Genomic DNA, 19,299 nt, shown 5'->3' on the forward strand with positions numbered 1-19,299 from the left:
CCCACGCTCCCGCTGACTGCTGAGCCCTGTAAGGGAGTCCTTGGTCTCTGAATTGGGGAGCTAATGTTCTTCGCAGGCACCCAGGAAGTTTTGGTGGGTTAACACACCAGGCAGGCAAAACCTCAGATCCTCCCCAATTCTTGATGAGGAAATACATCTGCAACTAAGTCTGATCCGGCATATGAAAAGTGGATTTGGAACCACTATTAATTACAGTAAAACCTTGGATTGCAAGTAACCTGTTCTGTGAGTGTTCCACAAGACAAGCAAACATTTCTAATAAATTTTAACTTGATAAACCAATGATGTCTTGCAATACAGGTTGTACGTGACGCTGAACGTCACATGATCATATCTGAGCCAATGGTTCTTGAAATTCCCGTTGATATACGAGTGCTTTAGATTACAAGCATGTTTCCAGAACGAATTATGCTCGCAAACCAAGGTTTTACTGTAAGTCCAATGAAACCTGGGTATCAAGCACCTTTGATTTAAAAGAGAAAACGAAGCTACTATAAAATTTAATTTTGACTCAAATAAAAAGTGGGTTCTGTTTGTTGGAGTCTGCAGTGGGACTCCAGCAGGGCCTCAAGAATCTGACACATTTGTGGGGACCTGAGAGGTGGTGGAGAATGGGAGTCCTTAAAACGTTTCCAACGTCCCTACCTTTTCCAGAAAGGGAGGTGCTCTCTGGCTCTGGGGTCACCCCTGCCGGCATTTCTGTAGAGGATGGCTTTAGATGAGTCAGGGAGGGGTCTCCTAGAGAGAGCATAACCACATGGCATTTATGAGCCTGAGGATGGAGACTTGCTTCAGAACTGGCTATAAATAAAAAAATAACACATACAGAAATTTAAAATGGAGATATCCGGCTTCCTGGGAGAGGTCAGAAGCACAAGAAATTGTCAACAAACAATGTGTCCCAATCTGTCATTCCCATGCAAATGCAAACAGACTGCCAACTATTTTTCTAGGCTTTCCAAAAAGTTGCGCACATATCAAATGTCTTTTATTTTTGGGTAGAAGGGTATTCATGAGATCAACTCAGTTTTATAATGTTGTCTTTTACATGGGAAAATACATGACTACTCAGTAGCTTCAGTTATTTTGTAAGGAAAAAAAATAAAATAAAAGCATCCCAAGCACAAGAGGTTAGGAAAAGTAATGGAGGGAGTTGTTAGTGGCAGAAGGTGAGATGTCTTTGTGCCAGTGAAGCCTCAGGGTGCTCGAGTCTGTAGGTTCTACAAGTCTGTAATTCCAGGTCTCCCCCCTTCCTTCCTCTTCCCCCACCCCCCAACAGCTGGTTCAGAGCCTACAACTCTTCTCCATCCTGGATTCGTTCATCCAAATGGATTGGAACTTCAAAGAAACAGTCACTCTCCCTGCAGTGGAAAGCCCTTATTTTTGCCCCTGGATTACAGGTACCAGCGCGTGCCCGGACTGGACAGAGTAAGCTGTCTACTCTGTGTTTTTGCCACAGTGCTATTGCTCGTACCTGTCCTCACCCAGCTCATCATTGGAGTGGCATTTGATGCCATGTGGTACTATGTTCTGCCGCTGAGTGATTCCCTTGCAACAAACAGAAGGCTTCCTCCTTGCCCTGATGTCTGCGAGACGGACGTGCAGGGGGAGAGGGAAGGAACGCACACTCAGTGAGAAAGTCTGGCTCTTCAAGGACTCTTACAGCAGAGGGAATTTGCTCTAGAACAACTCCTTCTGTCCCCTTCCCCAGAGAGGAGTGGAGAATGTTCACAAATGTTATGAGAAAGTATCTAGCTTGCAGTTGGATAGCCACCAAATATGCAATAAACCATGAGCTAATCTTTATGTTTCCAAAGTAAGGGACTTAGTAGTCCTGGAAATAGCCCTACTGGCTTCCACTCCAAGGTTGTTGACTTCTTCTGGCAAAATTACCCAGTTGTGGACGGTTAAAAATAATTGATTCGGACAACCTTCCCTCACACGTGCTCTGGAGTGCTGGCTGGACACCAGCCATGGGTGACCAGGCTAAGGGAATCTGCCCGGTGGGTACCCCCATTCTCCTGGGTGGCTAACAACAGAGGACAGTAATAATTTCCCTGCACACCATCTTCTAGGAAGAAATTGGGAAAGATCTCTGGAAAGCAAGCATGCTGTGAGCATACACCCTTGTCTGTAGCCAAATTCTATCATAATCTTAAAGCACCAATAGTAATAATATAGGCATAACTCAGAGAGATATTGTGGGTTCAGTTCGAGACCACCATGATAAAGTGAATGTGGCAATAGAGCAAGTCACATGAATATTTTGGTTTCTCAGTGCATAGAAAAGTTATGTTTAGGGAGGGGCCAAGATGGCAGAACAGCATGGAAGTTTTTTGCGTCTCTTGTCCCTGAAATAGAGCCAGATCAACACTAAACCATCCTGCACACCTAGAAAACTTATTTGAGGATTAATACAACAATCTGTACAACCTGAACCCGAGAAAAGTTATGTTTACACTATAGTTTATTAAATGGGCAATAACATTGTGCCTAAAAAAATCAATATACATACCTTAATTTAAAATGCTTTCCTGCTAAAAAATGCTAACCATCATTTGAGCTTTCAGTGAGTCATAATCTTTTTGCTGGTGGAGGGTCCTCCCTCGATGGTGATGGCTGCTGACTGATCAGGGTGGTGGTTGCTGAAGGTTGGGGTGGCTGTGGCGATTCCTTAAAATAAGACACCAGTGGGGGCACCTGGGTGGCTCAGTTGGTTAAGCATCTGACACTTTGTTTTGGCTCAGATCATGATGTCACAGTCCATGGATTTGAGCCCCGCATCAGGTTCTATGTGGAGCCTGCTCAGGATTCTCTCTCTCCCTCTCTCTCTCTGCCCCTCCCCCACTTGAGTGCACACACTCTCTCTCTTTCACTCTCTCTCAAAATAAATAAACAAAACAAAACAAAATAAGAGACCCCAATGAAGTTTGCTGCAGCGACTGACCCTTCCTTTCACGAATGATTCCTCTGTAGCAGGTGATGCTGTTTGATAGCATTTAACCCACAGTAGAACTTTCAAAATTGAAGTCAATGCTCTCAAACCTGCTGCTGCTTTACAACTGAGTTTGTGTCATATCCTGAATCCTCTGTTGTCATTTCAACAATCTTCACAGCATCTCAGCAGGAATAGATTCCATCTCAGGAACCCATGGGAAGCAACTCCTCATCCATTCAGGTTTTATCCTGAGATTGCAGCCATTCAGTCCTATCTCAAGGCCACACTTCTGATTCTGGTCCTCTCGCTGTTGCCACCTCATCTGCAGTGACTCCCTCCACTGAGGTCGTGAGCCCCTCACAGTCATCCACGAGGGCTGGAACCAACTTCTCCCAACTCCTGTTATCCTGTGAATGTTGATATTTTGACTTCTTCCCACAAATCATGAGTGTTCTTAATAGCATCTGGAATGGAGAATCCTTTCCAGAAGGTTTTCAATTTACTTCGCCCAGATCCATCAGAGGAATGGCAGTGATAGCCTCATGGAATGTATTTCTTAAATAATAAGACTTGACAGTTGAAATGACTCCTTGAGCCATGGGCTACAGCATGGGTGTTGTATTAACAGGCATGGGAACAATAATAATGCCGTTATCCATTTCCATCGGAGCTCTTGGGTGACCAGGTGCATTGTCAATGAGCAGTCATATTTTGAGAGGAGTCGTCTTGAGCAGTGGGGCTCAGCAGTGGGCTTAAAATATTCAGGAAACTACGGGGCACCTGGGTGGCTCAGTCAGTTGAGCAACTGACTCTTGGTTTTAGCTCAGGTCATGATCTTGAAGTTCATGAGTTCGAGCCTCACGTCGGGCTCTGTGCTAACATTGCAGAGCCTGCTTGGGATTCTCTCTCTCTTTCTCTCTATGCCCCTCCTCTGCTTGTGCTCTCTCTTCATTTCTGTCTCTCTCAAAATAAATAAATAAACTTGAAAAAATGTTCAGTAAACCATGTTGTAAACAGAAGTGCTGTCATCCAGGCTCTGTCGTTTCATTTCCAGAGCACAGGCAGAACGGATTTAGCATAGTTCTGAAGGGTGCTAGGCATTTTGGAATGGTCAGTGAGCATTGGCTTCAACCCAAAGTCACCAGCTGCATTAGGCCCTCATGTGAGAGTCAGCCTGTCCTTTGAGGGGTTGAAGCCAGGCATTGACTTCTCCTTTCCAGCTATGAAAGTCCTGGATGGCGTCTTCTCTCACTCCAAGGCTGTTTCATCTGCGTTGATCATCTGGATAAGCTAGATCTTCTGGATAATTTGCTCGCTTCACCTGCACTTTTATGTTGTAGAGACGACTCCTTTCCTCAAATCTCTTGAGCCCACCTCTGCCGGCTTCAAGCTTCCTCACCCCTGTCAGCTTTCATAGAACTGAAGAGAGGTCGGGCCTTGCTCTGGGTGAGGCTCTGGCTTAGGGGAATGTTGTGGCTGGTTTGACCTTCTATCCAGACCACTCACACTTTCTCCAGAAAGAAACACTCGTGTGTTCTCCGGAGTAGCACTTTCAGTTTCCTTCAAGGTCTTTTCCTTTGCATTCACAACTTAGCTGACTGTTGGGCACAAGGGTCCCAGCTTTTGGCCTGTCTTGACTTTTGACATGCTTTTTTTCCACTAAGCTTACTTATTCCTAGTTTTTGATTTGAGAAGAGATGTGATTCTTACTTTCACGTGAACACTTAGAGGCCATCGTAGGGTTATTAATTGGCCTAATTTCTGTATTGTTCGGTCTCAGGCAACAGGGAGGTCCAAGGAGGGGGAGAGATGAGGTAGGAGCCAGTCGATGGAGCACTCAGGATACATACACAACATCGGCTGATGAAGTTAACTGCCTTACATGGGTGTGGGTTGTGGCACCCCAAAGCAATTACAGTAGGAACACCAAAGACTGTTGATCCCAGATCACCACAACAAATATGAGAAAGTTTGAAATACATCAAGAATTATCAAAATGTGACCTACAGACACAAAGTGGGCAACTACTGTTGGAAAAATGGCATCAACAGACTGACTTGCTTGAGGCAGGATTGCCACAAACCTTCAGTTCGTAAAAACAAAACAACAAAACACACAATTATGTGTAAAATGCAACACCGCAGAGCGCAACAGAATGAGGTGTGGCTGTAGTGAATGTTGACCGGGGCTCACTTAACATTGCTACAACCCACAATGTTGACCTCAGGTTCATTTTCTAGATAATGAACGAAGTTCCAAGATAGGAGGGCCCTTGCTCAGGATGGTGCGGGGCCGAGCCAGGGTTGGAACTCAGAATTGTGTGACCCTAAATCCTGTACATTTCCCACCCCCAGAGGTGTTGTTTAGAGGCCCAATGGTTCAGTTAGCCTCAGACTTCCACACAAATGTCTTGTCCCCCTCCCCTGAGAGATGGGCTCCCACAGCCTTCCACACTGCCTTCCGTTCTCTGTACGGTCTTGGCGAGGGGGACAGAGAGACAGTGCAGGGCCGTGTACTTACTGATGCACTTGAGATTGGGAATTGTCCAGTGGGCAGTGTTCGTGGTCTTGTTAAGCACGCACTCTGTCAGGGTGGACGTCCCGGCTTTCCGCTTAAAGCCAGTGTTACAGGTATACCGCTCGGTGGAGTTCAGTTTGTAACTCTTGACCCGGATGTCTGCATGTTCCACAGATGTGGGAGGAGGGCACGTGACACCTGCAAAGGTGCAGACAAGAGAGGAGAGGTGACCACATTTCAGCTGGCTCAGAGGAGCTCCCCAGGGTCACTTGGGTGGCACTCAGCACCTTCGAGCCAGGGACTGGCTCTCCTGGGGGCCCCTTAGGATACACCCCACATTCCAAGCATGTGGAAAACGTTCAGTAAGGGCTCTCATCGTTTAGAGGCCTCCCAGGAGCCTTGCCTTAGGCGCTCGCCATCCAGCATGGCTCGGGACTGGGGAGTCATCAGTGGAAACCCTTCTCCCTGCCCTCCCCTTCCTATTGGTCTTCCCAGCCCACGCAGCCCAGCCCGGGCCTCTGAGCTCTCTTGCCTGAAAACAGTAACAGCCCTGGGATTGCTCTCCCTGCTTGTTCTCCCTGAAAGCCTTTCATCCGTTTCTGTAACACAGCCAGGTATCTTCAGAAATGCATATGATGGTTTCACTCTTTCCTGGTTGCCCACTGCTCTTAGGATAAAAACTCACATCCTCAAGAAGTCTTCAAGGCTCTGCTGGATGGGGCCCCACCTCCTCCCTAGCTACTCTCCCCCTGTCCCCCGCCCCCAGCCACACTGGCCTTCGGTCCCCCCGCCGCCTCTGCCACTCACCATGCCTACCACTCTCCCCAGCCCATCTCCTGCCATCCTCCCTAACTTGAACATGACTTTCTCAGGAAAGCCTTCCCTCCCTGCTGCTCCCCGCTCAAAGCAGCCAGGTCCCGTAGTTCCGTGTTCTTTCCCTGCGCAGTCAGCTGCCTTCAGGGTTGTATGGAAGACACTGAGATGTTATAATGTCTGTCTGTCTGTCTCCTAATGTGCGCTGCGAGCTCTACAGGGTGGGGGCCACATCTGTTTTGCCCGACACCACCCTCCCTGAGCCTAGTACAGTAACTGGCAAGAGAAGGTGTTCAAGAAACACCTGTTCAGAGAATGACATTTATTATGCACATGCCCTTTACCCCAGCGATTTCGCTTCTAAGAATTTTCCCGACAGACATGCTGGCATATTTATGAAGTGAGTATGTACAGAGTTATTGATTATAGTAGCCAATATCTGTGTGAATTACCTCGCATGTGGTCAGCAGGAGACTAATTTAGTAACTTACAGTACAGCTACTCCTTGAAGAAGTGCTAGTCAGACCTCTGTAACAGACGAAAGGGTGCTCTTTATCACTGAAGTGGAAAGATCTCCCAGACACACTGTTACATTAGGAAGAAGACGAACAGAACCCCGTGTGTCATTCGCTGCCATTGGTGAAAAAAGAAGAAATGGTACCTATCCACAATTTTTTGTCTGTACATAAAATCTCTGAAAAGATGCAAAAGACTATTAACACTGGAGGAGAGACAGCTGAGGACACGCTGGGAGTGGGAGACTTTTTACTGAATGCCTTATCATAGCTTCTCACTTTTTTCCTTTCCATACTTTCTGAATTTTTAGTAGTACAAATGGTTTACCTGTTAAAAATGCTTTTGAAAGTTTTTGGAATGCTCTGTTTCTTCAGCTGTTTTGTAAATGGATGTTTTTCCTTTTCATAGATTACATCTAAGCCAGGGTGAGAATTGAAATAGTTAATAAATAACCAGTGCCACCGAGATGCTGACCGATTGGGATGGGTGCGGGCAATCATGGGGGCCGGGCGGCTGGCCACTGGCCACAGATGGAAGGCCACACTGATGAGGGCTGGCAGAATATTAGTTGTGCCCAAATGTTATATACTGTTTAAAATACATGAAATTCTTCATAATGAAATAAGTTGGGGTGAGGGATTTTGGGGTTCCCTGCCATAGGAACTCAGACCTCAGTTGAATCTAGGGCAAGAGAGGGGTAAATCATGCCAGGTGTGAGTGTTCACTGCTTCTATTGTAAGATGTTGCCTGTGAAATAAATGTGAGAAATGCAGAAGATTCTAGAATTAGGTATTTTTGGCTTTCTCTGAGCCAGTTAAGGCAGCTTGAGGTAAAATTGAAGCCAAGAGGTTTTGCAAAGCCATTGGGAGGATTCTGGGCCCTCTTTTGGGAGACAACCCACCAGTCACTCCCAGCAGACCGTGGGTGTGACGAAGTGCATGCCCAGTGAGAACTAACATACCTTTTGTCAGAAGAATGGTACCAAAAGAAGGTAAGAGCCAGAGCTAGACCGATTCAAGTTTTCTCCAAGCTGTGCTACAGTGTTGAAAATGCCCCCCACCCTTTCTAATTAGAAGTTGAAAGATTTGAGCAAGATTTAGACACTAAGATTTTCTTCGGTATGAAACTTACTGGTTAAACCCCATGTCCTGGGACTTGCCCGACCATGTACACTGATTTCATTTTTGTGGCACCTCTACAGAGAGGTGCTCAGTAGATCTGCAGGGTAAACTCCAGACCTTGTCTAATGACTTGAGGGCGTGATACCTACTGAAGTTCTTGATCCCCGTATCTGGCTATATGCCAGGAACACACAGTTCTAGTCTACAAGTGTGATGATTTAACTACTTGAAAATACTGTAAATGGCCCAAATCCCAAATGGATGAGGTGAGTTCAGTCACCTGTCCATCGTAGACTTTGGTGCAAGGTCTGAGGGGGACAGAATCTGGAAAATGCAACCATCTTCTGTATTTCTCCATGTCATAGTGAGGATTCTGGATTCTGGAACGTGAATCCCCATCCGTCCCAGAAAATGTAATGTCTCTCTGATCTTAACCTGGGTGTGGTGAGTGGTGCTGGTTTCCTTCTGCATCCTTCAAATAAGCCAGTCTAGTTTGATTTACCCAAATAGTGTCGGTGTTTGCTTTCCTGCAATCTGAGACTTCTTTTGGTTGGGCAGGATCTGGGGTCCGCTTTGGTAGCCACGGGCCCCCAAATGGCAGCTTTCTCCTTCCCTTTCACCTGCTTCCTGTGGGCTGGCCTGTCTCTTCCTAGGAACCCTAGCTTTCAGGACTAGCCCCCTGATTCCTCTGCCCCAGTCTTGCCTGTGTTTTCCTGCAGAGGGCAACCCCTGGATTGCCACACTCCCCAGCTGCTGGCTTAGGTTTGGATGTCCAAGAATGACCGCCAGAATTACCAGGACATGAACTCACAGCCCAGGCCCCTTATGCCATATCCCATCGGCCAGCTGGGCTTCTTTACACATTAGGGTCAGAGGGATCCCCCTCCGAATTCAGAATGTGGTCAGAACAGTCTGCTGTAAATGCCTGGCAGCCTGCAGGTAGACCAGCCTGCCAGTGGATGACCTGTTGGGTTCTCCCTTCCTCCTTCAGGAAGTAGGCTCTCCCGGCTGAGGCTCCAGCATGCCTCATACCTGAGCCCACCTGAGCTATGACAGCCCCATGGATCAGTAAAGCCCAGGCCTTACTGTAGTCTTCCTAGTCTCAGGAGAGGAAATGGATTGTTTGATTTTTGTTCTTAATCCAGCCACTGACTTTTAAAGTCCCACCGATAATCTAGTCTTAGATTTTGTACAATATAAGATACATCTGTGCTGTTCTTTACCACTCCATGCTAGTAGTCTCAATGCTCCCTCTTCATTTACGTGGCTTCTAGAGTGGACTCAAACATTTTCTTTTCCTTTTCAGTGAGGTCATAAGATAATCTTGATTTAGACGTATCAGTTTCCTAAAAATACTATTTTCTTACTAATTTCTATACACAAAATTAATAGGAGAGAAGAAATCTGTCTGCTTAGATTTACTTCCTTTACCATCCCCTGTCTTCTCTCTCTCTCCCATCTGGTCTTTGGATTGTATCTTGTTCGCCTGAATCCCTCCCAGAACATTTTTATTCACCAGGTAGTCCTCAAGTTCCATTTTTAAGTTCAAGTAATGTTCTGAATCTATTGATCTTCTGTCTGTCATCTTTTTTTTCAGTCTCTGCTGTTTTCTGTGTTGTTTCCACATTGGATATTTTTCTCGGCAGATTGTTCTACATCTTCTAAGTCCTAAAATATTCTCCTCCATTTAGAATGGTGGTTTTCAACTTTTAGCATTTGTGGCACACTTTGAAATGAAACATCTGTGACCTGTCACTGAGGGGGATTTAGAAGGTCAAGGCATTGGTGACCATATCAGCAAGAGTTATAAAGAATTGATGCTATGGTAGAAGGGCATCAGTGCTAAAGTGTGACTCATTTCATGGCCCCTTGGAGCTGGTTGCTATGTGTGTGGGCAGTTTATTGAGTCTATGTGAACTCAGAGTTCTTACAGATTTCAAAAAATATGCAGTCTTCTCTGTAATCGCTTGACTTATTCCCCTTATCTTAGATTCATGACAGATAGTACCCCTCTCAGCTCAATACACCCCTTCTGCCAAATGCCGGTGTTATTGCAGGTGTATTCAGTTTTGCAGCAATCAATCTGACACAGCAACTAGGACAGGGTTCACAGGAAACATGCCATGCACACAGTTGAGAACCACTTCTTTGAAAGGAAAAGTAAACCAGGACAGACACTGAGTAAACAGTGACAAAGTTTATAGCCTCTACAGATTTTCCTTGAAAACTCATCGATGCTGTTAAATCAGAGGGCAAAGGTCTAAAGGCACCGTCAATGCTCTTTTCTTCTTGATAACCTCTGGGAACCAGTCATCATCAATGAGAAAGACAAACACAGCCCAGGTTTCCCACTGTTGGAAGAAGAAGTTACAACTATGGAAAGGGGGGGAGAGGATGACTAGAAAGTGCCCTATGATGTTAAAGAGAATTGGGACCAGCGATATCAGAATGTAACCATGGTGTGTGTGTGTGTGTGTGTGTGTGTGTGTGTGTGTGTGTGTGTGTTCATGCATGTGTGTGTACGTGTGTCTGTACATGGGAATGTGCATGTGCAGATGTGTGTGTGTTTGTGTGTCTGTGCGTGTTCCAGCTCTCGCCTCTTACAATGCTTAGAAGCAATGACGTATCAGCACTGAATGTACTTGGTGCCCAGATCTTGGTCTCCATCAGAAGAAACCATGGCTACTTGAGGAAAAGGCTGATTCCAGGGCTAGGATGGGGAAGGCATGCCAGAGGAGCCTGGAATACCTTGTACCAGAAAGTAAGGAGATACTCAAAGAATGATGGTGACATATCAAAAGGATATAGGGTGAAGGCTGAACTGGCTGTCACTGGCCACATACAGGACCATTTGAGTATCAAAACAAAGACAGTAATTATGACAGATTATGGAACAACATAAAACAAAACTCTGTAGGTCTGAACTAATATAAACAAATAAATGAATAAATAAGTGAGCAGAGGGAGAAGAGAAAGCCCTCCTTAAGGTATAATTCTAACTAATAGAGAAAGAATGATGGCATAAGGGAAGAAACAATGCTAGAATGAGCGGATTGAAGTTTGATAATGGACAGGACATTTATATAGTGTGGCGGATTCCACTGTGTCAGTTTAGCTAAGTGGGACACGCATTCCTCAAATCTCCTCCCTGCATGGTGACCAGTTAGCCTGTGGCACAATCACCAATCCTGGGACAAATCAAGTTCATGTGCCTCCTGATACAGTTCACTGAGAAGGACACAACATCACACCTGTGGTATTTCTCCCCTAGATCCATAATCTGAATCTCATCATGAGGAAACACTAGTTGAACCTAAATTGAGGGACATCCTAAAAAACACTTGGCCTGCATTCGAGATCAAGAAGGATAGAGAAAGGCAAAGGAAATGTTACAGACTGCAAGAGGCTAAGGGGACATGGCAACAAAATGTAACATGTGGTCCTGGATTAGATTTGGAATCAGGGAGAAAATGGCTAACAAGGGCATTATTGGGACAACTGACAAAATTTGAACAGGCCCTGAATATTAGATAATAATATTGTGTCCAGGTTAAACTTCCTGATTTTTGATAAGTGTTCTGTGATTATGTGAGAGTGTTGTATTTTAGGAAGGCATGTAAGAGAATGTATTCTTAGGAAATATATACTGAAGTATTTAGGCATAAAGGGGCATAGTGTCTCCAACTTACTTTCAAATACTTCAGAGGAAAACACACATATGTTATAAATATATAGACAGAGGGGTGATAAGGCACATGGGGCAGAATGTAAACAGTTGGTGAATCTGGGTAAAGGGTATTCAGAAGGTCTTTTTTTCCTGTTCTTGCAGTTTTACTATTAAGTTTGAGATTGCATCCGAATAAATAAGGTAAAAAATAAGCAAAGTAAGTAACCAAACAAAATCCAGTTGGCGAATGTCACCCGGGTCCCTTTCTTTGAGGATTGCTCTGGAAGGAAACTCTAAGAGCCCTCGACAACTCAGGCCAAGATTATAATCTGGTCAGGAAAATGTTCTTTACGTATTTCCCTCCTTGTGGTTTTCACAGTGCTGCCTTTCCCTCTTCTCTTGTCCCTTAATCACACCTTTTAGAGTTCCTCATTCCATTTCCAGGGCCTAAGAGTAGTGTTTCCACTCTTTCCACGTTCAATATTTTGACTGTGGCTTTGGTGGGTTGTATAGGTTCATCGTTGCCCTATTGGAGTCCTCATTCTGCTACATCATCTCTGTTCCTTACTGTCGTCCTTTTCATCCTGGGCCCTCTCTGTCAGTGATTCCTAAATGTGAGCATACAGTAGAGCCACCTGGAGGGCTTATTAAAACCCAGAGTGCTGGCCTGTCCTCCCAGAGCTCCTGAGTCGTAGGTCTGGGGCAGGGCTGCAGAATCTGTATTTCTAGCAATATCCAGGTGATGGTGATACTGCTCATCCAAGAACCATGCTATATGGTATTTACAGGTGCAGGGTCTCTTGGCATCACCACAAGTTACTTTCTTGCAGGCATTTAAAGTTTCTCTTGAAGTTATCTCAACCTATGGTGTTGATTGCATCAGTGAAGGTTTCTTTCACAGGTTCTTCCTGATGTGCTCTTCTGAATTTCCCTTCTAGCAGTTTTTAATTGGACCCAATCCCTCCACCCCCATTTAAAAAATGTACCGACTCCCGGAACCTGGGCAGTCTGGCTGTGTCTTCTCTGTGTCTACACACCATGCAACAGTTTACCCCATGAGAGGAATTGCATACACGGAAGTATGAATATCTTGAGTTGGGTGGCCTAGATTATAGGGCTCTGAGAACAGGGAAGTGATGCACTTTGCCAGCCCACCAACATGGGCTTGTTGGTGCTGTCTCTACATTTATTAAACACGTTGCCTAAACCAGCACTGGGGACATGAAGCACACTGGAAACTCCCAACTAATCCAGGGTCATTGCTACAATTCCTCCCTGCCCCCACAGCAGTTCCTGGGCTACTCGTGCAGCAGGTTATGAATTCTAGAAGGAAAACAATAAATGCATTCTACTTATTTAAAAAAATGTACCTACTCCCCATGCACGTGTGTGTGTGTGTGTGTGTGTGTGTGTGTGTGTGTGTGTGTGTGTGTTTAGCTTGGTAGTACCGTGGGTTTAGTTCCATGCTACCAAAATCTTAAATCTGTGTTTGTAGTGCTTTGCTGTATGTTAACAAAGATGGAAAAATACTTAGAGATGGAGGGTGGGGTGGAATGGGGAGGAATGATCATAAAACACCCCACTCTAGAAATATTTAACAGTAGACCGGAAGGGATAGTCTAATAAAAATACTAGACTCTGCTCTATGATAAAATGTTCCCTCCTTCTGAGGGAGCCTGAGTTGACCATGGAACTTTGGATGTCCCAGGTAATATTACATTATTGGTGGCTGGAAAGTCTCCATTCAGCCATGAATCAGTGATGCCATAAATCAGGACACGAGAGATAAGAAGTCCCCAGAGGGAATGGCTAGGCAAAGACTGGATTTAGCTGGTTTTTCCTCACCTACCCCTTTCTTTCCTTAAGCCAAGTTTGCTTTTTGATGCTGACAGCATCGTTGTCCTCGGCCTGGAGAAACTTGTGAGATCGCAGAGTCAAGCTCTCAGCCTGTGGAGGACTCATGACCCCTCCCATGGGTGATTCTGAAACTTGGGAAGGGAAGGAGAGTCTAAGAACCCCTACCTCGCTCCAAACACCACACATACAGTTACTTTCAAGACCAGTCCATTTTGGGGGGGCTGCAAAGACATCTTGCACAAAATTGTATTTATCTTTTTGTAGCTGGCTTATTTTACTTTAGCATATTGTACTTAGCACAGTCCATATTGTGGTACATTACACAGTTTCCTTTCTTTTTAACGCTGGATAATATTCCATTGGTATGTACATACCATATTTTGATTATCTATAATTCATTTGTTGATGGACACTTGGGTTGATAACATGTTTTAGCTATTGTGAATAGGCTGCTATGAACGTGGATGTACAAATGCCTCTCTGAGACCCTACTTTCAAGTCTTTGGGGTGGATACCCAGAGGTGGAATTTCTCGATCATATGGTAATTCTATTTTTAATGTTTGAGGGTCTGCTATACTGTTTTCCACAGTGACTATACCATTTTACATTCCCAACAACAATGCACAGGGTTCCTTTTCTCTACATGCTCTTGTTTTTTCATCTTCATGGTAGAAGATGTATCTCACTGAAGTTTTGGTTTCATCTCCCTAGTGATTAGTGCTGTTGAGAATATTTTCATGTGTTTACTGCACATCTTTTGTATCTTCTTTGGAGAAATATTTAATCCAGTTCTTTGCCCATTTTTGAATCGGGCCGTTTGTTTTCTTATTGTTGAATTTTAGGAGTACTCTATATATTCTGGAAATTAATCCTTTATCAGATATACAACTTGCAAATATTTCCTCTCATTCTGTGGTTTGATTTTTACTCTGTGGATAAGGTCTTTTGATGCACAAAATTGTAAAATTTTCATGAAGTCCAACTTGTTTATTTTTGTTGTTGTTTCCTATGCCTTTGGTGTCATATTCAGGAAATCACTACCAAATCCAATATCATGAAGCTTTGTCCCATGTTTTCTTCTAAGAGTTTTATTGTTTTATGTCTTATACTTAGGTCTTTTATCCATTTTGTGTTCATTTTTGCATATGATGTTCTGTAAGGTTCCAACTTCATTACTTTGCATGTAGGGTGTCCAGTTTCCCTAGCACCATTTTTAAAAAAGACTGTCCCTTCCCAATTGAATGGTCTTGGCATCCTTGTCAAAAATCATTTTGCCATATATATGGTGTTTATTTCTGGGCTGTCTATTTCATTCATTTGTATGTCTCTCTTAATGCCAATACCACACTGTTGTGATTACTGTAGCTTTGTAGTAAGTTTTGGTATCAGGAAGTATGGGTCCTCCAAGCTTTGTTTTCAAGATTGTTTTGGCTATTTGGGATAATTTGAGATTCCATATGAATTTTAGGATGGGTTTTTCTCTTTTTGCAAAAGACATCATTGGGATTTTGATAGGAATTGCATTCAATCTGTAGATCGCTTTGGGTAGTATTGATTGACATGTCTTTCAATCCATGAACATGGGATGTGTTTCCGTTTATTTGTATTTTGTTTCATTTCTTTCAGCAGTATTTTGTAGTTTTCATTATATAGGTCTTTCAGCTCCTTGGTATAAGTGTAATAATAAAATACTCCTAAGTATGTTATTACTTTTGATGCAACTGATTTTTGTATGTTGACCTTGTATCCTGCTACTTTACTGAATTCATGTAGTAATTCTAACAGAGTTGGTGGGTTTTTTTTTTTTTTTTGGTGGAATTTTAAAGTTTTCTGCATATAAGATCATACCATCTGCAAACAGAGATAATTTTACTTCTTCTTTTCCAATTTGGGTGGCTTTTATTTCTTTTCCTTGCCTAACGCTGTGGTAGAACTTCTAGTGCTATGTTGAATAGAAGCTGTGAAAGCTGGCATCCTTGCCTTGTTCCTGATCTTAGAGGAAAAGCTTTCAGTCTTTCACCATAGAGTATAATGTTCACCATGGGTTTTTATGTATGGCTTTTATCATGTTGATTAAATTTCCTTCTATTCCTAGTATTTTGAGTGTTTTTTTTTTTATCATTAAAAGGTGCTGAATTTTGTCAAATGCTTTTTCTGCATCGAGATGCTCATGTGTTGTTCCCCCTTCATTTTCTTAATGTGGTGTATTAACACTGATCAGTTTTCATATATGAGCCATCTTTGCATTCCACTAATAAATCCCACTTGGTCATGGTGTATGATCCTTTTAATATGCTGCTGAAATCAGTTTGCTAGGTTTTTTTTTTAAGGATTTTTGCATTAATATTCATAAAGGGTATTTGTCTGTAATTTTCTGTTCTTACAGTGTCTTTATCTGTCTTTCGTATCAGGGTAATGCTGGCCTCACAGACTGAGTTAGGAAATGTTCCCTCCTCTTTAATTTTTTCTACCTTCTTGACAGGTTTTGGTATTCTAGGAATTTGCCCATTTCACTTAGGTTATCCAATTTATTTGTGTACAATTGTCCATAGTATTCTCTTATAATCCTTTTAGTTCTGTAGAATTGGCAGTAATGTCCCCACTTTCATTTCTGATTTTAGTAATTTAAGTCACCTCTCTTGTTTTCTTAGTCCATCTAGCTATAGGTTAGTCAATTTTGCTGATCTTTTTTAAGAACCTACTTTTGGTTTCATTGATTTTCTTGTTTTTCTATTCTGTATTTCATTTATCTCTGGTTTAATCTTTATTATTTTCTTCCTCCTGCTAGCTTTGGGTTTGGTTTGCTCTTTTTCTAGTTCCCTGAGGTATAAAATTAGGCTGTTGACTTTAGATCTTTTTTTTTTTAATATAAACATGTATAGCTATAAATTTCCCCCTTAGCTCCACTTTCCATAAGTTTTGGTATGTGTGTTCCCATTTTTATTCATCTCTAGGTCTTTTCAAATTTCCCTTATGATTTCTTCTTTGATCTTTTGGTCGTTTAAAAGTGTATTGTTTAATTTCCACAATTTTGTGAATTCTGTAGTTTTCTTTCTGTTATTGATTTCTAACTTCATCCTGCTGTGATCGGATTAGATATTTTGCAAGATATCTGTCTTTTTAAATCTATTGAGACTTAACTTGTGGCCTAATGTGTGGTCCATCCTAGAAAATGTCCCATGTGGATTGAGAAGGATGTGTATTCTGGTGGTCTGTTATTAGGTACATAAATGTTTATAACGGTTATATTTTCTTTCCATATTGAACCTTTTATTAATATATAGTGTCCTTCTTTGTCTCTAAACTTTTTTTTATTAAGTGATTTTTTAACATTTTTAAAAGTTAAGCATAGCCATCCCTGCTCTCTTTTGGTTACTATTTGCATGGAATATCTTTTTGCATCTTTTCACTTTTAATCTATTTTTGACTTAAGTTTGTCTCTTGCAGACAGCATATAATAAGATCAAGTGTTTTATTCATTTTGCCAATTGTCTTCCATTAAACAGTTTAATCTATTTACATATAAAGGAATTACTGATAAGGAGGGACTTCTGTCATTTTGCTCTTTGTTTTCTACATACCTTTTAGCTTTTTTGTCCTTCATTTTTTGCATCACTGTCTTTTTTTATGTTTAGTCAATTTTATGTCATGAAACATAAATTTCTCCATTTCTTTTGTGTATATTCTATAGTTATCTTATTTGTGGTGTCCAGTAATTCCTTTAAATGTAAATAGATTAAATGGGGATTGCACTTAACATCCTAAATTTATAACACTCTAATTTGAATTCATACTAATGTAACTTCAATGAGATACAAGAACTCCTTTCTTACAGCTCTGTCTCTGTTGTTGATGTCTCAAAGTTATATCTTTATACATTGTGTGCTCCAAAAACATAATCTAGTAATTCTTTAAAACATACTAATCTCTTAAATTATGTAGAAAACAATATTTGGAGTTACGAACCAAAGTTACCTTTTACACTAGTATTTTTTTTTTCTTTATACATATGAGTCTCTTAAATCATGCAGAAAACAAAAAGTGCAGTTACAAACCATTATTGAGTAATACCAGCTTTATGATTGCCCATGAATTATTTGCCTTTACTGAGCTCTTTATTTCTCCATCCAGTCAAGCTACAGTCTAGTGTCTTTCTGTTTCACGTTGCAGAACTCTTTGAGTATCTATTACAGGTCAGGCCCAGTGGTAGTGAACTCCCTCAGCTTTTGCTTATCTGAGAATGTCTTAATTTCTGACTTTTGAAGGACAGTTTTTCTGGATTCTTGGTTGGCAGTTCTTTTCTTTTAGCACTCTGAATATATTGGCCCACTGCCTTCTGGTCTGCAAAGTTTTTGATGAGAAATATGCTGATAATCTTATTGGGGAATCCCTTATATATGACAATTTGCTTCTCTCACTTTCAAGATTCTCTCTTTGGCTCTGGCTTTTGAAAGCTTGATTCTATATTGTCTTGGGGAAGGTCTCTTTGAATTTATCTTACTTGGAGTTAATTGAGCTCCTTTGAGGTTTATATTCATGTCTTTTATCAAATTTGGGAAATTTACAGCTATTATTTCTTGAAATATTCTCTCTGTTCCTTTCTTTCTTCTTTTGAGACTCACACAATGTTGGTCTCTTGATAGTGTCCCATAGACTCCTTAATCTCTGTTTACCTTTCTTCAATCTTTTTTCTTTCTGTTTCTCAGACTTGATCATTTTTGTGATTTCCATCTTCAAATTTGTTAATTCTTTCTTCTACCTGTTCAAATCTGCCTTTGAATTTGTCTAGTGAATTTTTCATTTAGGTTATTTTACTTTTTAGCTCCAAAATTTCTTTTTGGTTTCTTTTTAGATTTTCTCTCTCTTTATTGATATTTCCATTTTGTTTGTACACCATTTTCTTTAACTTTCTCCACATTTTCCTTTAGTTTTTGAGCATCTTTATGACAGTTGTCTTAAAGTCTTTGTCTAGTATATCTGCCACCCAGTCTTTTTTCTGGGACAAATTTCTATTGATTTTTTTTCTTTCTTTTGACTGGGTCGTACTTTCCTGTTTCTTTCTATGACTTGTGATTTTTTTGTTGTTGTTGTTGAAAACTGGACATTTGAATCTAATAATGTGGTAATTCTAGAAACCAGTTTTGCTCATCTCTCATGGCTTGCTGTTATTTATTTATATATTTTAAAGTTTTTGTTTATTGATTTTGAGAAAGAGTGCATGCATGAGTGGGGGAGGGGAAGAAAGGGTGGGAAAAAGAGGATCCCAAGCAGGGTCCATATTGTCAGCACACAGCCCAACACAGTGCTCAATCTCATGAACCATGAGATCATCACCTGAGCCAAAATCGAGAGTCAGATGCTTAAGTGACTGAGTCACCCAGGCATCCCTATTTATTTTTTTATTGTTGCAGGCTGTCACTGTGCCACAGGTCAGCCTGAAGTATAACTTAAGGTCTTCTCGGGTCTTTTCTAAACTTTTCTCGGGGCTTGCATGGCCACCTTTCTATTTTTCCCTAGATATGCAATTGTTCATGACTGTCCTAGTCTTTAATGTCTGGCTCCCAAAAGGAGGAAATGGGGAAAAAAGAAGGGGTGGGGGAAAGAAGGATACTAGCTCTCTAAATCCTCTGGAAGTCACTTCAGCTTGTCTGAGAGGGGCTTGCAACAGGAGGGAGAGATACAACAACAATGGCTTCCCACTTCTTTGGCAGCATGTCTGTGAGCAGAAGCACTAATCAGCGATCAACGATCCCTTATATTTATGGGACAGGGTCCTTTCTGCCCTCCCCCTGGCTCCTGCAAGCCATGTGCAGGCTGTGCCAGGAACACATGCACAGCTGCCTGCCCT

The 19,299-nt window shown here is 42.1% G+C and overlaps 1 protein-coding gene across 3 annotated transcripts in view; it reads right to left on the reverse strand.

The window, feature by feature from the left end:
- Positions 1 to 19,299, reverse strand: part of IL15RA (interleukin 15 receptor subunit alpha) — a 50,205-nt gene that overhangs the window by 13,621 nt on the left and 17,285 nt on the right. For 2 of the 3 annotated variants that reach the window (XM_060659369.3, XM_060659368.3), the window contains exons 2-3: positions 5,480 to 5,674; positions 667 to 759 (exon numbers count right to left, since the gene is read on the reverse strand). In XM_060659369.3, the coding sequence (XP_060515352.1) occupies positions 667 to 759; positions 5,480 to 5,674 (288 nt within the window). The remainder of the gene's footprint in view (positions 1 to 666; positions 760 to 5,479; positions 5,675 to 19,299) is intronic. The other variant, XM_060659370.3, reaches the window with a different exon arrangement.

The sequence above is a fragment of the Panthera onca genome, chromosome B4 (genome assembly GCF_046562875.1).
Source record: "Panthera onca isolate mPanOnc1 chromosome B4, mPanOnc1 haplotype 2, whole genome shotgun sequence".
Classification (NCBI taxonomy): Eukaryota; Metazoa; Chordata; class Mammalia; order Carnivora; family Felidae; genus Panthera; species Panthera onca.